The sequence below is a fragment of the Oncorhynchus kisutch genome, linkage group LG29 (genome assembly GCF_002021735.2).
Source record: "Oncorhynchus kisutch isolate 150728-3 linkage group LG29, Okis_V2, whole genome shotgun sequence".
Taxonomy (NCBI): domain Eukaryota; kingdom Metazoa; phylum Chordata; class Actinopteri; order Salmoniformes; family Salmonidae; genus Oncorhynchus; species Oncorhynchus kisutch.
Window position 1 is genome coordinate 32,984,860 of NC_034202.2, and position 25,697 is coordinate 33,010,556.

At 39.8% G+C, this 25,697-nt stretch overlaps 3 protein-coding genes across 12 annotated transcripts; 1 reads left to right on the top strand and 2 right to left on the bottom strand.

The window, feature by feature from the left end:
- Nucleotides 1-906: 906 nt before the first annotated feature.
- Nucleotides 907-9,414, bottom strand: LOC109873957 (seipin). Of its 10 annotated transcripts, none has more exons than XM_020465666.2 (11): nt 9,221-9,392; nt 8,059-8,627; nt 7,710-7,791; nt 7,414-7,557; nt 6,776-6,910; nt 6,236-6,333; nt 5,944-6,079; nt 5,739-5,811; nt 5,577-5,657; nt 2,368-2,436; nt 907-2,227 (listed from the first exon to the last, which is right to left on the bottom strand). In XM_020465666.2, exons 2-11 carry the CDS (start codon nt 8,265-8,267, stop codon nt 2,043-2,045), a joined length of 1,212 nt encoding a protein of 403 aa, XP_020321255.1. In that variant the 5' UTR covers nt 8,268-8,627; nt 9,221-9,392; the 3' UTR covers nt 907-2,042. The 10 variants fall into 10 exon arrangements, with proteins under 10 accessions (XP_020321255.1, XP_020321256.1, XP_020321257.1 ...); XM_020465667.2 differs by having other exon boundaries at nt 8,806-9,392; XM_020465668.2 differs by having other exon boundaries at nt 9,306-9,385.
- An 887-nt stretch (nt 9,415-10,301) lies between these two features.
- On the top strand, nt 10,302-13,858 carry gng3 (guanine nucleotide binding protein (G protein), gamma 3). Its single transcript, XM_020465431.2, has 3 exons — nt 10,302-10,485; nt 12,172-12,271; nt 12,388-13,858. The coding sequence occupies exons 2-3, from the start codon at nt 12,173-12,175 to the stop codon at nt 12,514-12,516; spliced, it is 228 nt and encodes a 75-aa protein (XP_020321020.1). The 5' UTR covers nt 10,302-10,485; nt 12,172; the 3' UTR covers nt 12,517-13,858.
- LOC109873733 (barrier-to-autointegration factor-like) lies at nt 13,664-24,145 on the bottom strand. The gene is made up of 3 exons (XM_020465430.2): nt 23,591-24,145; nt 15,311-15,482; nt 13,664-15,098 (listed from the first exon to the last, which is right to left on the bottom strand). The coding sequence occupies exons 2-3, from the start codon at nt 15,434-15,436 to the stop codon at nt 14,952-14,954; spliced, it is 273 nt and encodes a 90-aa protein (XP_020321019.1). The 5' UTR covers nt 15,437-15,482; nt 23,591-24,145; the 3' UTR covers nt 13,664-14,951.
- Between the last annotated feature and the right edge of the window lie 1,552 nt (nt 24,146-25,697).

Here is a 25,697-nt window from a genome sequence, read left to right on the forward strand (position 1 = left end):
GTGAACATTCCTGCAGTCAGCATGCCAATTGCTTCCTCTTTAAAATCTTGAGACATCTGTGGCATTGTGTTGTGTGACAAAACTTCACATTTTATGGTGGCCATTTATTGACCCCCAGCACAAGGTTCACCTGTATAATGATCCTGCTGTTTAATCAGCTTCTTGATATGCCACACCTCTCAGGTGGATGCATTATCTTGGCCACAGATAAATGCTCAATAACACAGATGTAAACAAATTTCTATACAACATTTTAGAGAAATAAGCTTTTTGTGCATATGAAACATTTCTGGGATCTTTTATTTCAGCTTATGAAACATTGGACCAACACATGTTGCATCTATATTTTTGTTCAGTGTAGAATAGGACTGTTGTGATACTGTAGGTCAGAGGCTGCTTATTCCAACATTGGTGTGAACTGGGCACAAAGAAAACCCTGTCATAAACACATTTCACAGCAAAAGCCAGGACGTTACAGCGCACGGTCACTGCATTGTTATATTTCAGTGTGAAAAACTGTCTACCTACTGCTAGGACACTACTAACTCTTAAAGAACCACTTCACCGGAAAATAACCTCAGATGTTATCATCAGCATACAGCCATTTACCTGATTACCAACAAAATATTGAATGTATTCATATTTAAACTCGAGCAGTAAAGCTTAAATATCATAAAAACAATCATTGCTTGAGTCATTGCAGGTAAAGAAAAACAATGCACATGCACTGTAATGAGTCAAACAAAACTATGACTGATTTGATATCAAAGTCAATAAAACTAAAAGTTGTAAAGAACCAGAGCATTCATCAGTTGCGTCAAATATATTTTTCAGTTTGAAATTTGTATGAATTGACTTAACTATTTCTGATCATTCATATACTGATACAATTCTCATGATCTTGAATAGTTCTCAAATAACATTTTAATGATACTTAAGTCAAATCACCTTCCATTCATTACCCTCATTCACATTTGAATGAACCTCACAAATGACATTTGACCATATCACAGATCATATCTTATTTATTTTCTACAACACTTTTTTCATATGAGTACATTTCAACAAAACTTCCAATTGTAACTTAACATATCCTTCATTGCTCCTTGAAACATTTAGTTATCTAAAACAGAAAAAAATACATATTAATTTAAAAACAAAGTAACATTAAGGACCACTTTGGAAACAAGTGCTTTAATAAATACTTTTAAGTGCTATCCTTTGGGAACAGAATGTACACCTTGCTGTATATGTTTCGTCCCAATTAAATTAAATTCAACATGTGGTGGTCCCTGTAATAGCTCTAAAAGGCATATTTCCTCAAGGAAAATCATACAATAACCTTCTACAGAGGCGTAAACATAATGCATGTTCCTTGCATTTAAGATGAATAACTCTGGAGAAACTTTAAACGTGTAACAGTGTAATCTGCAGGGTCATCATTCAGCAGCTCAGGGCACTCTGATTCTTATGGTAACCGTAGGCTTCAATCACAGGCACAAAAGGCATTCTCAACTATGCTTGTGTACCTGCTCAATCACATTCCTTAAAGACTCATTCGTAAAACAAAAAGGCTGAACAAATGTCTCTGCTACAATGATGCAGACTAGGGAATTAAATAAGTGCTTAAAGACCGGAGTGATTATTTTCATTGCTCTGAAGGACATGCAAGAGTCAGGCTTGAGCTTAATCCTACCAATATTTGCCTAACTAAAGAAGGCTTATAACCTTGACACTGGTTGATCTTTGAAAAATCAAAGAGCATAGCTATTATGCCACAGTCCAAAGTCATTTTCAGATAAAAGCCTCTACTAAATGGCATATATTATTCTATTATTATATGATTATTATTAAATTACGGTACATGCTAAAGTAAGTAAAGTGATAGGCTATAGGGAATATTTGTGCAGGGTGTTTGTGGGAGTCAGTCTGTCAATCTATCTGCTTCAATCCATACATCAAATCTCTCTCTCTTTGCCTGTCGGTGAAAGGCACATTGAGGGACCTGTGAGCGTTTGAATGTCTGAGCGATGATCCATGGTTCAGAGACTCATCCAGGGTCCCTGTCTCTGACGCAGCGTAGATTCCCCTGGCTGAGGTACCTGGGGTCCCTCCAACAGGACTGCTCCTGCACCTCTATCCCCCGGATCAGCAGGCTCCTCCTGACTTGCATCGGTCTTGTTAATCTGAGGAGCCTCCAGGGGCACATCCGATGACGACTCTAGAGCTAACAAAGGGAGGCCGATAGAGAGACAGGTTGAGTTAGACTAGGGAAATGATTATAACAGTGAAAGATTATTACAAAATGACTCAAGTAGTTCAGGAAAAAGACAGAGCGTCAACAATCTTCGTCTGAAATAGTCTTACCTGTTTGATTCTCTGGCAAACCAGAGGGCTTGTTCAGGGAACCAATCACATCTGGTGTTTCCAGCTCCACTACAAAAACAAACAGCCGTTACAACTGTAGTAGAGACAGAATGCAAGAATATAATGTAAACAGCAAATATGCTGAACAAAAAACAGTACGGTAACATTCATAGCATGATGTTACACAAAACATAAAAATAACCTGTCATCATAATCCACAACTACTCAAGTAGGCCTACAATTATTTTATATTTTTTTAAATCTTACCTTTATTTAACTAGTCAGTTAAGAACAAATTCTTATTTTCAATGACGACCTATGAAAAATGGATTAACTGCCTTGTTCAGGGCCAGAATGACAGATTTTTTTTTACCTTGTCAGCTCGGGGATTCGATCTCGCAACCTTTTGGTTACTAGTCCAACGCTCTAACCACTAGGCTACCTGCAGCCCCAAAGTACGAGTCCGTATAAATTAAATCAAGATCAGTTGATTTAATATACTGTTGTGTATATCTTGTGTATACACCAATTCACACATTCTCATGGAGCTTTCTATAAACTAGGGTACCAGTTTCCTACACTGGACAACTTTTTACAGCTGTTGATAAGTCATTGATAATAGTCTCACATTTTTTTTCTTCGTGTTATTACGTTAAGATATAAGGGGGTATCCTAACTATATTCAATAAAAATCACAAATTGATTTAAAACTTAACATTAAACACACATTATCATCGTTGGTGTCTTGACGGACTTGTCCAAAATCGTGTGACATAAAATATAACTTTTCTGTCCTTGCATTTATGCCAGTGTAAGTTGTCATTATATCATATATTAAGCATTAATCAGTTAAATTAGACATTGAACTTGAACCCTGTAAGAATCCTGGATCTAGCTGTTTTTTGTATAGGGATATCAGAAATGCAGTGTAACTACGTAACATCTTGTCTCCTTATGTTACGGGGTGAAAACAGTTTTCATGAACACACAAATCCAAAATGATCTACGCGATTGCAAAATCGATTGCTTCTAAATAGATACGGTCATTAACGTGGTTCTTCAATAATTATGCACAATACTTGTTGGATGCATATTTGGTGTCCAGCTGATTAGTTAAACCATTACATTTTCACACATCATCATCTGATCCAGGAAGGAATTTTTCAAATGACAGTCAAGTGATGAACGGCTGTCGTGATAGAGCATGTGACACATGCTCTATCAAAAAGGTGTTGCAAGGAATGTACAGAATATTTTGGTGTCTCATGCATTACGCTGGTGAAGACAGTTGCCTGGATCCACTTTGGATTTAATATCCCTAGCGAATTGATGTTGATCATCTGTTGTGGTCTGCTTGATTTACAGCAGGGTCTCATTAGATTTAACAGAAAAAGCAAGTTAATGTTTTCATACAGAATGTATTGGACACCGAGTCTACTGTGGTCAACTGTATAGGATAGACTATTGAGCAACGCCCAATGCTATTCCTATTAATTATTCTGGATATAATGAAAACAAATTACATCGTCTAGTGGACTTATTCACAACATGATCTGGTAATAAAATAACATTAAAAGTACATTTTGTTTTCCATGTTACACCTGCAATGTTAAACAATAAAAGGGGCTTGAAGTAGCTTACTAGAATTTAGAGCTCAGAGAATCAAGTACTGGTAAAGGCCTACCTTGAGCATCAGACATTTCCTCAATTTGGTGCTTGACAAGTCCTTGTAATTACTGTAGCCAATTTATAATTTCTCCTGTGCCCTTATAATTTTCCGCAATTTAATTTTTGATCCGTTTTTGTGAGAGATGTGCCCACTTTCATTTGTTTCCCGCCATTTCAATTGAAGGGTGCTGCGCTACTCTTTTTCCGGTAAAACCACTTGCGGTTATTATGAGGACGACAACATCTAATGTTGGCTTTCCAAAGGGAACCTTGTTTTTGTTCACTTGTTCATTATAAAACAACGATGGTGAGATTCAAATGGTTAAATTAATGCTACCATTATTCATGGATTTATAATGTGTACCTGTGTAACAGAGTTATATTGGTGATTTCCCTTGCCACTTTATTGTTAAGCCAATGGGTTTTTGGTTTTAGTTTTGTCTTGCCTTCACCTACTCAACATGGCATTTTATTGGCTGGTTTGCACGGCTTGCTTACGAAGGTGTTTCAGTTAGAATCGTCCCAGTAAACTAGCGTTAAGTTGTTGGTTGCAAAGCACTGTAAGTCAAAAGTGATTTTTATACTCCCAAGTGATGATTTAAATGTACAATTTATATCAATTTGTTTGTAAATGTTATTCGAACATCACATAAGATGCAGTGTTTTTTGGTGAATATTTGTTGTACATTTTGTTGTAGAGAATTCCCGCTAATACTAGCTAGCAACTTACTGTGTGGTGGGGGAGGTTCGTATATTTTGTACAGTGCGTGAGTGCAGAGTTGGATGGTGAGCAGTGCATTGCATGACGTGCAATTTTGTGCTGTTCCTATCAGGTACATTGTTAAAGATATTATATTGTATATTGTAATATTTTGGTAACTACAGTCCCAGTGAACAAGCACCAAACCAGAGTGCATGAGCGCAGAGTTGGATGGTGAGCCGTGCATTGCATGATGTGCAATTTTGTGCTGTTCCTATCAGAATAAATCTTCATGACTGGTGCTACAAGTTGGATTTCTTGTCGATGATTGATAGTACACAATGCAAGAAGAGTACTGTTACACCTGCACATAGCCGTAGAAAGTAGCACCCCCTGAGAAAATCGGAAAAGTAAATATCTATATATTTTAGAAGAAAAAAAAATTCCCACAAAAGTAGTGCACTGGGCCTTTAATAGTCCTGTATTAGCGGGCCAATATAGCCACCTGCAGCGTGGGGAATCCCCCCCCTCACCCCCAAACTACTTCCCGTGGCTGCCTTAGCCACATAAACTACAAAGAAATCGCCATGCATTCAATCTATTTAGTCAGGCAATGTCCACATAATTCTCACATATTTTAGAATGTAATAATAAATTAAATATCTATGTTATTGTATAGGTGGAGTTATGGGCCAATTTCCATATATTCACTTTTATTCCTCTAAGCACATGTGAACTGCATGAAAATCCTTTTTATTTTTAGTTTCAAACCAATTTAAAATTTCGATCCCAATGTCATACATTGGCCCCATTATTTATAGAAAGACCCTAATACCCTCACCTTTCTTTATTTCTGATGCTTGTTGTCTAGGTTCTTCCAACTGCTCAGCCACACGATCATTATCTTTCTGAGGCATTTGAGCTAAAACACATTCAGATTAACCATGTTATGTCTGTTTTACACAATGGGTTTGATGCGTGTTGTAGAGTAGAACTAACTCACTCTGTGAGAAGGACATGCGCTTCCGAGCCTCTTCTCTTCTACGCTGCAGGCGAGTCGTGTCTCCCATCATAACCTACAGACATATTAAACAAAACACAGCTTAAGTTGAGGATCAGTTCCAAACAGATATTTTAATGTAAGATTAGATGTACTGTATGGATGGGGAACATCATATTACAGTGGAGAAAATGAGACAGCATCTTACCCTGACCTGCTCAGGAGGCCAAAGTCCCCCCCATATAAACTGTAGGTATCCAAAGAGCACAACGACGCTGAGGAAGGCAAAGTTGCTGGCCACGCCAATCACTGCAGACGTCAATGGGAAATTGTACAGGAGGTATCTATTAAGACAAAGGGTTCAGAGAAAGAGAAGGATGGATGGACAATAGGATGAAAACAAAAGAACGGAATAGACAACAGTCAATTATTCGGCTTATTGGCATCAAATAATCTGGATTTGAAACCGAAATAATTGATACGATCGGGGAGGTCTATACCTGATACCAGTGAAGAAAGCATGGATCCTGAGCTGAGCTGAATAGATTTGCACACGCCGAGACTGGATCTCAATGACCGCACCAACAGTGGGTTGATACTGTAGTGAGAAAAATATTTGGACCTTATTACCTAAAAAAGATTAGTCTGACTTGGCCAGTCTTGCAGAACTGAACAAATGCGAGACTAGGTGGTCTGGCTTGCAAGATTATTAAAACTCATTCTCACTTTGAAAGAGGACATTTTACTCAGGTTGTATTTGTTTGGACTGCATCTAAATAAATTAGTTCTGTCCAAGTACTTTTAATTGAAAGCACATGAACATCAAATGCTGCTGAAAGGGAAGTATGCTTGGTAAATCGAATTACATCAGATAAAAATGAAATGATTCAGATAACATGCTAATAATGATGATCACAAGATCACGACAATCTGACTCATTGAGCAGGCCCAGTGCAGAGAGCGTGACAGGAACTAAGTGCACGCTCTGTGGGAGAGGAAAATGGATTTGGTAAGTACAGGCAACCACAAATAGCACTTACAGAATTGGCCTTGTAGTCTGAGAAGAGCTCAACCTCAACAAGCTGCTTCTGCTCCGTCATCCCAGTCAGCAGGAGAGGAGAGAACAGTAGAGTATTCAATGTCTGGAGGAGACCAGATCGGTAGTGCAGCATAGCCTGGTAGAGAAAATAAATCAGTCACCGTCAGAGGGCCACACAATCATCAAATAACAAAAATATCCATGTTTATTTCTAACATTGTAAAGTAATAGAGGAAATATTATGTTGGAGGAAACTCAAGGAATGAAATCAAAGTGTATTGGTCGTGTACACAGTTTAGCAGATGTAATAGCGGGTGCAGGGAAATGCTTGTGTTACTAGCTCCTAACAGTGCAGCCAAAATGTCAAACACGTACACAAATAATAATCAAAAACTAGAAACAAGAAATCTTAAACGTCAGAACAAATCCAATTAACAACCCAAATAACACTCAGTAATCCAAATGCAATCTATGCGTATATATACCAAAACGATATACTAAGAATGGTATGCATAGCAGTAGATGTATTACAGTGAGCTATGTCGAGAATCTGAAACACTGAAATGTTTGGAGAGGCTCAGAAGAGAAATTGGTGTAGTAGGAGGCCAAACAGAATCAACATAGAACTGTATCACTCACAGAGCGCGCCACAGCTGCAACTGTCTGGCCGTCCTTGGTGTAGCAAGACATCTTAATCATGAACATGCCAAGATGTTCGTTGACTGGCGACTCAGGCATTTCCAACTCTAAAGAGATTCGATATGGCTGACCATAAATCATAACCTAGGAAAGACAATGAGGGGTAGAATACTGTAAGAGAGACAGTGAGCATACCTGCCTACAGCGATAATTTCTTTGCATATTAAAATTATATTAGCATCTAGCTCAGGATAGAGGGGGTGAGGAAAATAATGGTTAATATGTGAAGAGCATACCTGGTCTTTGCCATTCTTTAGCAGCGAGATGTTAGCCATGGGGAAAGAGCAGAGGACTGAATTGGAAGCATCACAATCGGTACTAGAACAAATAGTGGTCAGGAAAAAAAGTGTGACATGTTATGGGCCTCCACTTTTTACATTGTCATGGTGCTAATAGCTCAAAACAAAAATCAGGTGCAACAGCATATGAGTATTTTGTTAAGTGTAGCTAAATGCTCATGCAAAAGCAATTATATATTTTTTAAATAAACCATTCAAAAGTTGAGTGAAAGGAGAGTAAAGAGTGGATTTAACTTCAGTTTGAAGACAAAAAGGCACAAAACAAACTTTCAATGTCTCTTGGTACCTGTAGTGGTAGTGCACTGGTGTAGAAAAGCTGACGGTGGGCATATAGGAGTAGTAGAAGCTGCCATAGAGGAAGATGGCCACCCAGACCAGCAGCACTAGAACGCAGGAGAGGATGGCAGCCTGCAGTAGAGTCCTGCGGGCTCTGAGGAGAGTTACCCCTAACACATCCTGTAGCCACAGGAAAACTGGTCCCGTTACACCACCCATGGTGACTGACCTAGCACTGACTCTTCCTGACTCTGGTCCTGACGTTCCACACCACTCCCTGAAATTTCACTGCCCTATTCCTGTGGCTCCTGCCAAATGCCCCTCTCTCTGCTTCCTTGGGAAAAAAATAGCTTTTCTTTTGAGGGTTATGGCTCCCTGTTAATTGGAGGAAGCCCACTTAACAATTCCAACATTGGCCTGCTCATCCTGAAGAAAACCCCTTGTGACAAATATATATATATTATTCCACATGCCCTTAATATGACATTAATTACTTATCTAATTAACGTTTTCTTTGTCTACTGCGGGTCATATCTGATAATGAGCTGTTGACTGGGCCTTTAATATTTCTTTAGCAAGCTGTAAAATAGAAGAGAAAGGCATTGAGACTTTAATGCAGATGAATACTGAATTCAAAGGCACCATTCAAATCTACATCATTTACAAGAAACTATTTCTAGTGTCTCAAACAATGTGTTTTACGAGTTTTTGTCTTTACTGCCAACGGAAACGTAAGAGAACAATTAGAGATACGTACGTCAGAGTAATCTGTAAAAGCTTCAAGGACTTAATCTATCAATGACACAAAAAAAATTGTACAGCCAGCCTCACGTTAGTTAGCTATGCTGCTGGGCCTGAGCCATTTAACCTTTTTAATAACATTAATAGAAGGCTCGTCTGCTGCTAGCTAGCTAAAACATTGAGGATGACAACGACATTTCAAAATGACGATGAATGCCATTGCTAGTTACCCATATATTTCAACAGAATGTCATTTGAGCTGAGATTCAGTTGACATACAACTACCTTTATAGTAAAACACCTGCAAAGGTAGCAAGCTAACGTTAGCTGACTAGTTAGCTACATGCTAACAACTGGCTAACTCGCCCAAGACAAATGGTGCAAGTGCTTGGCTAGAATGTATCCAAAATTGCAACACTCCTCATACTCACATTTTCGTCTATAGTTAAGCTGCAGCACTATATATTAACAATTAACATGCACGTAATTGTGATCATTAAAATTGAAAAGTCTTACAATAGTTATGGACATACACAATTATATTTACTCTATCCAGCTAGCTACTTCCTAAAGGAAAAAAAACTACAGGAAACCTGTAACTACGATACGGACGACAGGACAAACTTCAAGAGCAAAGCAACGCGTTCATAAGTAAAGGGTGCACATAGAGGTTGACATTGAGAAGAACATGATGTCAAACCTCCATCTGTAACCATGAAAGGTTTTATCCATGGAGATTGGTGTAGACATTTCAAACAAGATAAATAGCATAGATTAGAAAAGGGGAAAATATGTGGTCAAAACCATAGTCTATGCTACAATCTCATTGCTTCCTATTGTAGAAATAAATTATTATTAATTTGTTCATAATTACTCAAAATGATTCAACTGAATTTCCCATTATGATAAGAGATTATTTTATCCATGTTATTATCATGTCATTGTCTTTTTTCACGTATTCTATTCTCTCCAGTTTAAATCAAGATGTCTGGAGAGAGAGAAGAGAGAGAGAGACTGTAACATTAGAGGGCATGATGGGGGAAGGGAGAGAGAGTGGAGACGAGAGGGGGCAAGTGATGGGCAGTAATGGTTTGCGGGACTACAAAGATACTGTATCTTGCCAAGGTGGGAGAAACCATTGAGGGCAGTATGATGACAGAATGTAAAAGACAAGGAGCTAGAGACTGCAGCAGTTCCCATGGCAACAGAGGAGAGGGGGGGGGGGGGGGGGGGTAACTGATGCAAATAACAAACATAATTTAAATTCCAACAGTGCATATCCAAGATAGTGAACATTGTATCTTCCCTTTGGACACACAACATAAAACTGCATGCTCATATTTTCTTATGACAAGGAATTATTTTGTGAGATTCCATGCCTAATTACCCTCTATTTTCATGTAAAGATGGTATGATCCAGCTCTCAGAAGAAAAACGATTCCAATGGAGCCTTCCTCCCTTTGCCTGGAAGGTTCCACTCACTGCAGAGGGGGTTCTTATGCATGTACCAAGAGTCTGATGTTCATTGTAGCAGAATTGCAGTGCACTGGACTGTACAGAACAGTGTAGCATACACTGTCTATGAGGGGTGGGGTTCAGCTACACTAAAATCACAAACACAGGCAGATAGAGGGTGAGAGAGCGAGAGGGAGAGAAGAGGAGGGAGAGAAAGCACCTGAAGAGGAATACAACAAGGGTAAGGGAGAAGATGAGAAGGAGCTGATGAAGGAAAGGAATATTAAGAGGGGAGAGAGAGGACCAGAATGGTAGAAATAGACTCCTATATGGACTGGTCTTGTTGCTTCTCTCTCTTTCTCCGGTTATCCATTTCTCCTCACACTTCTTGTCCATTCATTATTTATTTTCTGTTGAACCTTCTCTGTATGCTGTCAGTTCAACTGAATTTGTATTAAGCAGGCAGTGGTTTGCTTTATATCCCTTGCATATTTGATGTGATTTGATGATATTCACTCACATTGGGTGTATCTGTGTGCTGAGGCAAGTGTATATATCTGTGCATTTCTCCCAGTTTTTTGGTTGCTTCAGCCATTCAAATAGTGTGCTCCCATCAAACGAGGTCCCATAAAAAGCTGACCATATCCAATAGATTTACAAAATGTGTCTTTATCATACTATTAGCCTGACCTAAAACTATTGGTTTTCAGCAAGTTTTTTTTCCCTGTACCTTCTACAAGCTCTAGAGATTTATGTCTGCCATTGAAGATCATAATGCGGTTTGCTTGAACACGTAAGAGACATACTGATGATGGAATTTATTAGAATGTAACCACTTTTATGATATTCATAGATTACAGTTAGAGTGGCATGGTATGGTAGAGAAAATCATACCTGGCCTCTGGACATAAGTGTATTGTACTTCTCTTCTAGCCAGTGCATAAAAACATTTTAACTAACAAGCTGACTATCCATAAGAAGGTAAATAAATTGTCCATATAATCAAATTGTCCATATAATCAATGTATACAGTATACATGGTCCTGTAGCTTAAATATGTTTTTATATCAAGGTGAGATATAGTTTTTCTTGGGCAGAGCTTTTAACAAGTAAGTAGTAAATTACACCATTGGTCCCTAGAGATAGAGACAGACAGACAGAGGAGGGGAAGGAGGAGAGCAGAGGAAGATTGAAGTGAATGAGCTGAAAAAAAATAAGTGTGTCAAATTTAGGAGAGGGTGAAATTGGACGCAGTCAGTGATTCATAAAAATGTACACTGAGTATACCAAACATTAGGAACACCTTCCTAATATTGAGTTGTTGGCCCCAATGCTTTCCAGAGTTGTGCCAAGTTGGCTCGATTAGCTTTGAGTGGTGGACCATTCTTGATACACACAGGAAACTGTTGAGCATGAAAAACTCAGCAGTGTTGCAGTTCTTGACACAAACTGGTGCACCTGGCACTCACTACCATACCTCATTGAAATGCACTTAGATCTTGTCTCGTGCCCATTCATCCTCTGAATGGCACACATAAACAGTCTATGTCGCAATTGTCTCAAGGCTTAAAAATCCTTCTTTAAGATGTCTTCTCCCGTTCATCTACACTGATTGAAGTGGATTCAACAAGTGACATCAATAACAGATCATATACTGTAGCTTTCACTTGGATTCACCTGGTCAGGTTGTCATGGAAAGAGCAGGTGTTCTTAATGTTTATATACTCAGTGTATATTTTCCATTAATAAGAATCCATACAAATGTAAGTTACCTAGAACGAATACAGTCAAATTGTTTAATGTCATGCAATACAGCACGCTGTACATCTGCCTTTCCAGCTGTCAGTGGTGTCTTTTTTCTCAAATAAAATGATTGAATGTGTTAGTGTGACTCATGAGCCATATGTTTCATTGGCTCTCTTGACAGGATGAAAGGAGACACCCCAGTGAACAGCACCATGAGTGTCGGCCAAGCCAGGAAGTTGGTGGAGCAATTGAAGATTGAAGCCAGTTTCTGCAGGATCAAGGTAAGCCTTGCCAGAGGCATCATGTCCATTGAAACATTGTACGCGCCTTGGTAAGTCTCCGCTAAATATCCACACCCTCATTTCCAGTCTTGATTCCCACTACTTGCCATCCTCAGGTATCAAAGGCAGCTGCAGACCTGATGGCATACTGTGATGCCCACGCTATTGAGGACCCCCTCATCACCCCTGTGCCCACCTCGGAGAACCCATTCAGGGAGAAGAAGTTCTTCTGTGCACTCCTTTGAGACAAACCACAGGATGGTTGGGAAAAATACTGTCCAGATAGAACATAACGTGCACTGAGTATACCAAACATTAGGAACATCTTCCTAATATTGAGTTGCACGCACCCACCCCCTACACTCAGAACAGCCTTAATTCATCAGGGCATGGACTCTACAAGGTGTCGAAAGCATTCCCCACAGATGCTGGCCCATGTTGACTACAATGCTTTCCAGAGTTGTGTCAAATTGGTTTGATGTCCTTCGGATAGTGGACCACTCTTAATACACACGCGAAACTGTTGAGCGTGAAAAATCCAACAGCGTTGCAGTTCTTGACACAATCTGGTATGCATGGCACCTACTACCATATCCAGTTCAAAGGCACTTTTTGTCTTGCCCTTTGACCTTCTAAATGGCATACATACACAATCTATGTCTCAATTATCTCTTTAACCGGTCTCGTCCCCTTCATCTACACACGGATTTAACAAGTGACATCAACATGGTATCATAGCTTTCACCTGGTCAGTCTGTCATGGAAAGAGCAGGTGTTCTTAATGTTTTGTATACTCAGTGTATGTACATGCATTCACCACATACAGAAAGCTAAATATAACTTATTCATGTAGCCTGCTTTATCTTATGAAAGGCTGCAGATGTACATATCCTCCTAAGTAAAATCAAGACTAATTCAACCAAAATTTACATATAGATCTACATAAACCATTAAAATATATTTGGAGTTGTGTATACATACCTAAAACACATCGAAGCTTATAGAATCATGAACTGTAGCACAACATAAAAGTGGATATACATACAATATGTAAAACAGCTCATAGTCCTAGCTCATTTTTCAAATAGATGGAGGGGTGACAACTAGACATAAATTGTAATTATTTTAATACACACTAGTCATTGCCTAATCGGAGTTTGTTAAAAAATAAAATAATTGTGTGTGATGTCTTGAAAGTCCTGTATGTCACTTTAAGCTGTTGCAGAAATGTGCGTGAGGTGTAGGCACCACTGTGGACCAGCAGGACAGTATGAGGACAAGTCAATACACACTAATCCAAATAATTCCACTGGCGCTGTATGTACAAGAGGTGGTCAGCCACCTTAAGATCAGCTGTCTATAATGATGGGTTTCCAAATACAATGATCAATGTTGTTTTGATAAGTGGTTTAATTTGTCAAAGTGGATGTCTAAGGCTATATGACATTAACAAAAATAAGCAGTACATTTAATAAATACATAACAGCAATTTGTATGGTATTCTTTTCGAGACCAGTTTTTTTGGTTGCTTATCTGATCAAGTTCAGAAATGTTATTACAATTTTTAGATCAGTGTTACTGAAACCTTTACTGTCAATATTTCTTACCAAAACAAATTAAGAGCTTTGAATAAAAGGGGACTTGGGAATCAAAGACTAAATTAAACACTCCTATCACCAAAAATATTTGTGCATGTAATTTTAATGTTTTTTTTCTTCAAAAAACAAAACAGTCAGAATTGTCCAGATCTTGCAGTTGCTTATTTCAAAAGAAAAGAAAAAAACTAACATGCTTTCACTGTCAATATGCAAAAACATGAACCAGTGTTTCCGTAAAACCATCCTTCAACAATTAAACAGAGAGCAACACAAGTATGCTCATAAATGAATTCCTGAAAAAGTGCTACTTACTGTGGTTTTACTTCAGGCTTTCATTTGTGTGAAGTTTGAAAATGAGGTGATTTGTAGTAGCTAGCTTCTTAATCCGCATGCACTGCTCCACAACTCAAGGTACATTGCAGATAAATGTTGCTTTAGCATTACAACGTTAAGGCATCGCTTCAACATCTCTTAAAACAAACACATAAGATAACATGGGGCAATTACAAATGTAAATCTTAAAACGGTTTCCTGTAAACTCAGATGTAAAATTAACAGTGCAACATCTTATAGATGTCAAAGCCATGTGGTGTCAAATGGTTTAAAATGCTATTAATTAATTTAGCGACAAGTTCATTTAACTAAATGCAGGGGCAAACTGTCAGAGAGTTGGAGATAAGTACAAGCATTCGTTACACATTTATGAAGGGATAGTAATTATAAAAAGTGGTAATTTGACAGAACAAAATTGAAATATAAAGTGCAGGAAAACAAATTAACTCATCCACAAGGCTTCTGTACAGCCAAAGATATTAATCATAGGAAAGGTCAGGATTACAGATCTACACAGTTGGGTGAAACAACCCCATGGATGACTGCAGCAAAGTATGTCTTACTAATTTTTAAGCATCCATAGGTCTCTGAATTGTGACTCGAATAAAATAACCAGGTGCTCCAATGTATGACTTCGCTCAACTGCCTCATGTGCAGTGTTCCCATATGAAGTGACATTTAACGTGAGACCAGAAGTAAATAGATGTTTGGGAAAACGTTATATAAAATGGAAAAAAACAAAACCTTCTCTACAGGAAAGAATCACACCATTCACGCAGACAGCCATAGCAATCACCCTGCTGTTTGACATTGGCCCCGCATGAGTCTTTCAGCCAGTCCCGGAATAGTTCCTCATCCTTCTTCAGCACCAGGAACTGACCCAGGACCACGTAAGCCTGTAGATGTATGCAAATGGGAACGGAGTAGGAAAAGTGAAAAAGAACATGAATGACAATACACCAACTTAGAACACGAGGTAAAAGTTGCACAACTGCATTGTCCTCTTCACTTTGCTGTACTTACTATGACGTGACTAAAATGTAAAAATTCACAAAACAAAGTTCCGTTATGAAAGTTCCAACAAAGTTAAGTAAAAACTCTGCATCACCTTGTCGAAGCCCTTCTCCTCCAGTCTCTTGCCAAGCACCTCTCCAATGCCAGCAAGTGCATTGACTGGCTTCTCCCCCATGGGTTCTGCCACAAACTCTTTGTGTTTCTGGGATGTTGACGACATGCCTGCTTTCAGTCAGTGAACACCTTAAGTACCTTCACACAGGACACTGAATAGAAAATGAAGCAATTTACTAAAATGTTTGGTAATTATTTCACGTTTTTTTTTTTTTTTTTTAAACGTTGAGGCAGAGGCACACAATTTATCTACACCAATACGGTGTAACCATAGAAAGAGGAAACAATCATATTTGGTGTAGCTGTATCCAACAGGATACATCAGGAAAACATGATTCACAGTAGTGTCACAATTTGTTTAGAACACACAGTATTTGGGACTGGAGTGCCCTATGACCCCAAAGTGACATTATCAACTAAAAAAACTGAAACCAAAATCTTTCCATGTTACCCATAACCCCTGTCATAGCTGAATCAGAATTAGTTCAGTAACATAGATCAGATGTTTTATTTACTTTCATAATATGCTTATGTGAGATACTTGTCATTAGGATGTCTTTTTTAGGACTATACTGTCGGCAGTTGCATTTTCCTTTCTTCTCTAGGGAAAAGTCACTTGGGGCCCAGAGAGGGGAGAGGTCAGGCTCGTCTTTTACATGTCTGTTAATATGCAGATTATCAGAAAGGGAGAAGTCAGATTTGAACTTTTCTTCATATGTGAATGTATCTGTTAAACCATGTGATGGGGAGATGTCGTGGAAAATTGCAAGATTATGTTATAGTGCTTGTAAGATTATTTTATAATCTTTGTATTGCATTAGAATGGTTGTTTTAGTCGACAGAATAGAATCGGTCGACTATTGTGTGTTCAGTGTTCCACTGAGGATGGGCCTCGAAGATAGCACTGACAGAGGAGATTTACGATGTCTTTGGCCACTAAAGCCTAAAGAGCATTCCAGATTGTACCAAAACATTACCTCACTATGAAGTACCAGGAACGAGATTAGAATCTCGTTCTAGAGATTGTCTATGGGATACTCCTTTCTTAAGTAAAAGGCCCTTTGTGAAGAGTTCCTGAGATCTGTGGTTTGTCATGTAAGTTGAGAGGGGTGGATCTTTGCTATAAAATATCTGTTGCCATTATGTTGAGAATCAGAATTAATTTAGACACACTGAATTGATCAGAGTCAAAGGGCTATGGTGAAACTCATTTGATTAAAGAAGAAGTTGAAAATATAACTCTTGACTTGTGTGGTTTGTAAACTCTCCTCATTTAGTAATACAGGAAATTACCACGACACACCACCCAGAGAGAACGATCTCTAAGTGTTTTGTTGGAGCATGTGTCGATAATGATAGGAACAAAAGAAAGGGAGTGCTGCTCTTGGATCAACCTTCTCCATTCAAATCTTACCGTAACATTATTTCACAATGCTGATGACAGATCAGCTCCTAGGAGGTTATCTACCACCTACGGTTGTAAATATTGAAGTGGCTTATTTAAATGCTTACCCAATGCACCGAATCGGCACATCTTATTATACGCCACTTGTTTGTATCAATTGCAAAGACATTGGCAACTTAGTGTTTGTGGTCAACTTTGTGTAAGTTATCACTGTCAGAGATACAAATAAACCATGTAATTGTAGCCATGTTCAGCGTAGCCTTGATCATGACTGTCAGTTCCACCATCACGTCAAAACATTTGTTTGAGTTTATTTTTGTGCAGTATTAAAGCTAATTTCCTGCAATTTTATACATTTTGCCATGACATGCCATATTAATATGATAGTGAGAATGACTAAGATCAAGATGGGTGGGGGGGCTGGAGGTCCGGACCCCTGGGCATGTGCCCGGTCGGTATTTGGAAATGATTACTACAAGTTTAGATAGCTGGCTAGACTAACTGCCAATCCAAAAATTGTTAGCTGACATGGATAATTGAGTGACTGTCAGTGACTGACATTAGAGAAACTGGTGATGCACAACCAAATTTTGAGACCCAGACAGAGTTCCTAGCAGGATCTCATAGCGGCCAGGGGCCCTAAATGCGTCAGCATGCTTCAGTTCGACTGGCGGCTAGGCAAACTGAATAAGTGCACTCGCATGCTACCTAAAAAGACATTTGCTTGAAAAATAAAAACAATTGTCAATATTACTTTAGGACAGTAGAGGGCGAAGAGCTGGTAATAGCCATCTATGGCCAAACAAGAAAGACGTGTGGGAGAATTTTAAAGTGTACAGAGACACTTGACTGGTGAAGACACTTGACTGTGTGAATTGCCCGGGATCTACTAGATTTATGTACCTAGCAATACATATGAATAGGTGAGATACAGAGACAGAAGATGCCTGCTTACAGGTTCACAGTGGTGGATGTAGGGGCATAAGGCCTAGAGAGCTATGGTGGAGTGTTTCAAGAGTTCTTTTTGGGTACAAATTGCCACCGAAGACCCTCAATTTACCACCAGCTGTCTTGTCAGGTACCATAACGCCATGTCCTTGTTTTCCTGGGAGACGCAGCTTTCCCCCTACATGAGAACCTCATGCGCCCTTAAATGTTGGAATCCATTTAACTTAGTTTATGGTTCCTGGAAATGTGTATTTTTTTTCTCTATACTGAACAAAAAAATTAACGCAACAATTAAAGATTTTACTGTTCATATAAAAATCTGTCAATTGAAAAACTACAGACGGAAATACTCCTGTTCCATCAGCTGTCCAGGTGGCTGGTCTCAGACGATGTGTCAAGGGGCTGCAGCTCTTTTCTCCCTTCTCACACCCCTGCTACTGCTCTGTGGCATCAGTGAGGAGCAAGCCAGTGGAATAGGTATTGGAGGTGAGCCCAGGATAGAGCTTGCCGGGTCCTGCATGGAGATGGCTTCTAATTTTACACTGCAGCTTAGTGCAGGGGCCAATGAAAAGTCTGTCCCCAGTACTGAGGTAGTGCTTGGGCGCAGAGAACAAAACCAGGTGCTGTCTCCATTCACTGATGTTTGAGCCTTGTCAAAGAAAGAAAAAAGTTTAGGGTTATTTAGTACATATCCAAAATTAACAATTAACCTAAAATCATTAACAGAGACTACAATTGATCATATGTTGCAAAGGTTAGAGCTAAGTAGGCCTGGCCTAGCTACTCAACTCTGCTCAAACATTAGAAACATTGACTTGCTGGACCCTTCTAACTTCAACTTGTGTTAACAATGTGGGAAGCTTATGATTTTCTTTATGACAAATGTTTGATCAAAAGTAGTAAATATCTTTAGTTTAGTTGGTTGGCTTGCTTTCTCTGCACACGTACAGTATGCAGCTACGCTAGCCACTAGCCAGCCAAGTAGCTAGCTATTATTAGCTACTCTTTTCATCGACTACAATATAAAATACAACATACCTCATTCTTTGGTGAAGACGGCATGTTGCTTTCAGTCTTCTCATGCTCCACGTGCCAAACAATCCAGCAGCAACATTTCTGGTGTAGCCTTTCTTTCCACTGCAGCCCTTTCTTTTCTGTCTTGACGAACTTGTCGCGGACCCTACCCCACTTTTTCAAACTAGTGGTTGGGTCGGACTCCAGCGTCTCCGCAATCTCCCAACATGAATTGGCATTTATATAATGCGTGGCTAGAATTGCAATGTGAGGTACAGAAGTACCTTCCTCGGTCAAATCGATGCTCGAAGTTGTCATTCGCCATGTTGAATCCAGAGTTTAATCTACACACAATACCCATAATGGCAAAACTTTTTTTGCTTTAGGAATGCTTGCAAATTTATAAAAATAAAAACAGAAATACCTTAAGTATTTACACCCTTTGCTATGACACTCAAAGTGAGCTCAGGTGCATCCTGTTTCCATTGATCATCCTTGATCGTTTCTACAACTTGAGGCACCTGTGGTAAAGTTGTTTGGACATGATTTGCAAAGGCACACACGTCTATATAAGGTCCCACAGTTGACAGTGCACATCAGAGCAAAAACCAAGCCATGAAGTCGAAGGAATTGTCCGTAGAGCTCCGAGACAGGATTGTGCCGAGGCACAGATCTGGGGAAGGGTACCAAAAACTATTCTGCAGCATTGAAGGTCCCCAAGAACACAGTGGCCTCCTTTCTTACATGGAAGAAATCTGGAACCGCCAAGACTCTTCCTAGAGCTGGCCACCCGGCCAAACTGATCAATCGGGGAAGGTCACCTACCTGACCAAGGCCAAAGAACCCGATGGTCACTGACAGAGCTCCAGAGTTCCTCTGTGGAGATGGAACCTTCCAGAAGGACAACATCTGCACCCCACCAATAAGGCCTTTATGGTAGAGTGGCCAGACGGAAGCCACTCCTCAGTGAAACGCACATGACAGCCCGCTTGGAGTTTGCCAAAAGGCACCTAAAGGACTCTCAGACCATTAAGAATAAGGTTCTCTGGTCTGACGAAACCAAGATTGAATTATTTGGCCTGAATGCCAACCGTCACATCTGGAGGAAACCTGGCACCATCCCATTCGTGACAGCATCATGCTGTGGGATTGTTTTTCAGCGGCAGGGACTGGGCGACTAGTCAGGATCAGGTAAAAGATGAACGGAGCAAAGTACAGATATATCCTTGATGAAAACCTGCTCCAGAGTGCTCAGGACCTCAGACTGTAGCAAAGGTTCACCTTCCAACAGGACAATGACCCTAAGCACACAGCCAAGACAATGCAGAAGTAGCTCCGGGACAAGTGTCTGAATGTCCTCGAGTGGCCTAGCCAGAGCCCGGACTTGAACATCTCTGGAGACACCTGAAAATAGCTGTGCAGCGACATTCCCCCTCCAACCTGACAGAGCTTGAGAGGCTCTGCAGAGAAGAATGGGAGAAACTCACCAAATACATAACCAAGGCTGTAATTGCTGCCAAATGTGCTTCAAAATGCTGAGTAAAGGGTCTGAATACTTATGTAAACGTTGTTTTATTTAACTTCTTTGGGCTTGGGGGCAGTATTTGGAAGTTTGGATGAATGAGGTGCCGAAAGTAAACTGCCTGTTACTCAGGCCCAGAAGCTAGGATATGCATATAATTGATAGTATTGAATAGAAAACACTAAGAGTTTCCAAAACTGTTAAAATAATGTCTGAGTATAACAGAACTGATATGGCAGGCAAAAAGCAAGGACAATCCATCCAGAAAAAAAATACAAATTCAGCCTTGAATGCTATGGCTATCAATGGGAATATAAAAAGGAAGACCTCCAAGATTGCAGTTCCTAGGGCTTCCACTAGATGTCAAGTCTTTAGAAAGAGTTTCAGACATTTAAAAAAAAAAAAGAGCTAGAATTTGTAGTTTTAGTAAGTGGCTCCCATTTTTGCTGTAGTGTTTGTTGCGTGTTCCGGTGAGTGAGAGTACTTCGTTATTTATCTCCGGTATTATCCGTCTTAAATTTGATTGTTTATTTACATATTAGGGTACCTGAGGATTGATTAGGAAAGTTGTTTGATATGTTTGGAAGAAGTTTATTGGTAACTTACGGGATTCATTTGTTTGCATTTTGAACGAGGGAAACTGGTGGATTACTGAGTCTAGCGCACCAATGAAACAGACTTTTTTGGGATATAAAGGACTTGATCGAACAAAAGGACCATTTGTTATGTAGCTGGGATCCTTGTGATTGCAACCAGATGAAGATCTTCAAAGGTAAGTGATTTATTTTAATCGCTATTTCTGACTTTCGTGACACCTCTGCTTGGTTGGAAAATGTATAATGCTTGTGTGCAGGGATCGCTGTCCTCAGATAATCGCATGGTGTGCTTTCACCGTAAAGCCATTTTGAACTCAGACAGGGCGTCTGGATTAACAAGAAGTTAAGCTTTTAAATGATGTATGACACTTGTATTTTCATGAATGTTTAATATTATGATTACTATAATTTGAATTTCTCGCTCTGCAATTTCACAGGATGTTGTCTGAGACGCTAGCATCCCAATGATCCGTAAGTTAAGAAATTAGCACAAAAAAATTACCTGTTTTTGCTGTGCCATTATGGGATATTGTGTGGAGATTGAGGCATGTTACAGCTGAACTGAACGAGTGTGCTCACATACTCCCATAAAACTGTCGCTTGAAAAACAAGGGGGAAAAGCAGCAATAGTACCATTTATTCATTGACATCCTGTAGCCAGTATACACCAACTCAAAAAGGTACAATTAATCTAAGATACTTCAAAATTAATGACAGAGGATCTTTGTCATGAAATTTTACATCTAAGATGGAGTATTTCTCAAAAAAGTCATGAAGTCAACTCTCATTGAATGACTAACTTAAGAATCCCTACTGTTGACTAATCCCTGATGAAGAGGTATAGGCTTAAGCTTACCCCAAGAAGTGCCCGAACAGTGCAAAAAACCCTTACTGATGTCCAAAAACATGCCACAATATATGCACAAACTCCTCCGAACTGTTTTGGCTAGAAGACGTTGATCGTGGAGAAGACAGGAACTGATTTAGTTTGAAACGGCAAGTGAGTCGGGTGTAGCTAATAGTACCGAAAGTGAGAATGAATGGCGAACACAAGAAGTAAATATGTGGTAGAAACTTGGAAACCATTAGACTAGTTTTTAGTCTGAGTAGTGGTTTTGGATCAATGCTACTTGGGAAATCTGGAATGTGTTGGAGGAAAGTGTAGTCGGTGAGAGTCACAAGTGGTCGTCTTTTTTTTTTTTATGTGTGTCCGCAGAGCAGAAGTGTTAAGAATCAAAGATATCGGAGTGGAATGTTTCCTGTATGGATTTCTCATAGCTGGGCACCTATCAAGGGGGCTATTTGGGGTGGCACAAGGAAACAAGGCAGAGGATATTACTAAAGACATTGATGGAGTGGTTGGTGCACGTCAACTGACCTGTATGGTGGATGGAGAAAAGACATTCACCTCTTCCATGCTAATGGACTTTGATGAAGAGTCTCTCCCTTCTCATATAATGTTAGGATTCATGAGATACCATGTAAGAGCTTTTGTGCACAAGCCCCTTCAGCAACATAATTGTAGAAGATTTGGTCATGTGTCAAGTGTGTGCAGAAGGGAAGAGTATTGTATGCCAGATGAAGTGAAACGCTGCAACTGTGAAGGTGAACATGCACCTAAATTCCTGGAGCGCCCTATTAGGGTGAAGGAGAACGAGGTGGTAAGGGTAAGGAGTATCCAACATGTTTCTTATCTGGAGACAGTGAAAAGATTGGAAGGAACAAGTGACAGGGAAGAAACAATGATAGTAGAGCCACCACAACCAGTGAAGGGCTCTCACCAACGGAGGGATAGTGAAAAACTACATTAAAAATGTGAAGTTTATTATTTATTGCAATGGTCAAACTGTACAGCCCAAGCGGAGAATAAGACATTTGGAATCATTGAATGCTGCATGAGGTATTTGGGGCCTCCGTGATTTCACAGCCGAGGCTGTGCAAAAGGTCCTGTTGATGAATGTGCTGCCGTAGGGATGTATTTGGGAGTGGACTGTGATTGAATAAGTGGGATGGGTTTTTGTATGATGTCGTTGTCCCCGCAATGTTTTTTGAGTTGGTGGCGGTAATGCACCATTAACATTGGATGCCAACCGCCTTTAAACCCGACTGTTCTGACTGGGAAGCATGAGGACGCGTTTAAGCGACAGTTTATGCCTGGAACCAGCCCTGCTCCTTCAATCTAATATTGTGCTGTTTAGCGGAGATCTGTACGTAATGTGGCGCAGGAAGGCAACAAAAAAAACACATCTAATGACAGCTGTTCTACGAGTGGTCTGAAACAAGCGTTAGATTCCGAGCGTTTAAGTGCAACGTTAATAACGATGGTTATGGGAAACACCGGGCCCAGGATCAATATCTAATTAAACGCATGCACAGCTATATTGCTAGTTCGCTAAATAGTCAGCATGCGCACATTTTAGAAAGTCATAAACTGCGCGCCTAACAAAAAGAGTTAGCTAGCTAACATTAGCTAACTAGCAAGCAAAACACAGGCAGCTAGCATAGCTAGCTAACAAATGGGTGTGATAAAAACAGTCCGAAATAACTAGCTTCTAGCTACGCAAATGTTTGGATCACAATTTAAATCGAAACTCGCATGGCTATTAAAATGTTTCCTCATGTAAAACTGATTGTGTGCCAACTAGCTACCTAACGTTAACCTGCACCGCGGTCTCCTCCTGTGCCACCAATTTGAGATTTAGATCAAGCGTAGACGTTTACAACATTAAAACAATAGCATACTTGTTTTTTTTATCGTTTCTCTTGATTTATTACCTTGTTTCTGAAGGTATACGGGTTGTGCCCGTTTCCAACCACGAAGACGGTAGCTACCTCACTGGTTGTGTATGAGATCAATGTACGTTTTCACAAATTCCAATATCACTTCCTTATCCGTCCGTTGTGCTATTTCCGCTTCCGTTACTTCTTGTTAAAGTTCATGAAGTTCAATTTTTGTTTTTTATCATAAATGTTCATTTTCCACTTTCCCATATTGTATAATGTAAATATACTTATAATAATCATTTAGCAAATAAATCTCAACCTTTTGCCTTTTGCCTTTTGGGGAGCATACTTGGTAATTCACAAACGTCCTCCAGCGGGCTATTTTTCGAGGTTTTCTCCATTTTCACGGATGTTCCTACTTCTTCAGATTATATTTTTTTTTTTGACGAAAATGAAAACGTGTCAGTTTGTCACTACCACGAGGTTGGAGTAATAACATGTTCAACTGGTTAAGATGTTAGCTCGAATCTAGGTTGTGCCTTTAGATTTCGAGAAAATTAACAACTAAAGAATAATGTTTCAGTTCTCCAACCCCAAACGCCACCCGGTCTGTTTCACGATGCTGCGCTTCTGGGTTTAGACTGTGGATACACTTTTACCCCTCCGACACTACATAGTAATTGCGTCTTTTAGTAGGTAGAAACTCCGCCATGGTTCATTGGACAGTCTATGATGAAAATTAATGGCGGTTTTGGATAAACACCGAAAATAAGGTCTGTGGTAAACACAGGTTTATGAGATCTTATACGTTTTGTTCTTTGAGATAATCTTCATCAGCAAATGGTCACTTTGTGAATTTTGAAGAATTTAAGTAATAATAAAAACAAATCAAAGGCTTCATAATTCATAAAGGTCATATTAACTGGTATCTCATAGAACAAAAAGCATAATATCTCCTAACCTCAGACCATATTTTAGGCGTTTATTCCAAAACCGTATTATGTCCCCATTCATTTTGCGCATAGGGATGGCTGAACAAACCGGAGACAACATATTTTCCCGTTTTAGGACTACAAGCTGGCGAGCTCTATCGCCATCAGCTGCCAGCGTTGCGTGATGTTCAACAGCAGTATCCAAGCTCAAGAATCACTGCGGTTCAGTAGAGGCCCTCAGTGGTGGTGTCATAATACCCATAAAACCTAGCGGTCAAACAGGGAAATGGTTCCAATTGTTTTTCAACCATTAATTTTGCCCATAGGGGATTTTAGAAACTTAAAATAAGGGCTGTTTTGTGTAGGCTTACCCTGACATAACATTTTGATAATAGAGTGTCCCATGTCAGAGGTGGGGTTATGGTATGGGCAGGCATAAGCTACGGACAACGAACACAATTGCATTTTATCGATGGCTATTTGAATGCACAAAAATACTATGATGAGTTCCTGAGGCCAATTGTGAGGCCCAAAAGGGGTGTCCAAAAGTGGACACCCCTTCAAATCAGGGGATTCAGATATTTCAGCCACACCCGTTGCTGACAGACGTATAAAATTGAGCGCACCCACATGCAATCTCCATAGACAAACATTGTCAGTATAACGGCCCGTACTGAAGAGCTCAGGGACTTTCAACATGGCACCGGCATAGTATGTCACCTTTCCAACAAGTCAGTTCATCAAATGTATGCCCTGCTAGAGCTGCCCCGGTCAACTGTAGGTGTTGTTATTGTGAAGTGGAAATGTCTAGGAGCAACAACAGCTCATTCCGCAAAGTGGTAGGCCACACAAGCTCACAGAACGGAACCATCGAGTCCTGAAGCGTGTAGCGTGTAAAAATTGTCTGTCCTTGGTTGCAACACTCACAGAGTTCAGAACTGCCTCACAAAGCAACGTCAGCAAAATAACTGTTTTTTGGGGAGCTTAATGAAATGGATTTCCATGACAGAGCAGCCGCACACAAGCCTAAGATCACCATGCGCAATGCCAAGCGCCAGCTGTGTAAAGCTCGCCCCCATTGGACTCTGGAGCAGTGGAAACGTGTTCTCTGGAATGATGAATCTCGCTTCAACATCTGGCAGTACAACACTACCTGCCTGAATGATTACTGTAAAGTTAGGTGGAGGAGGAATAATGGTCTGGGACTGTTTTTCATGGTTCAGGCA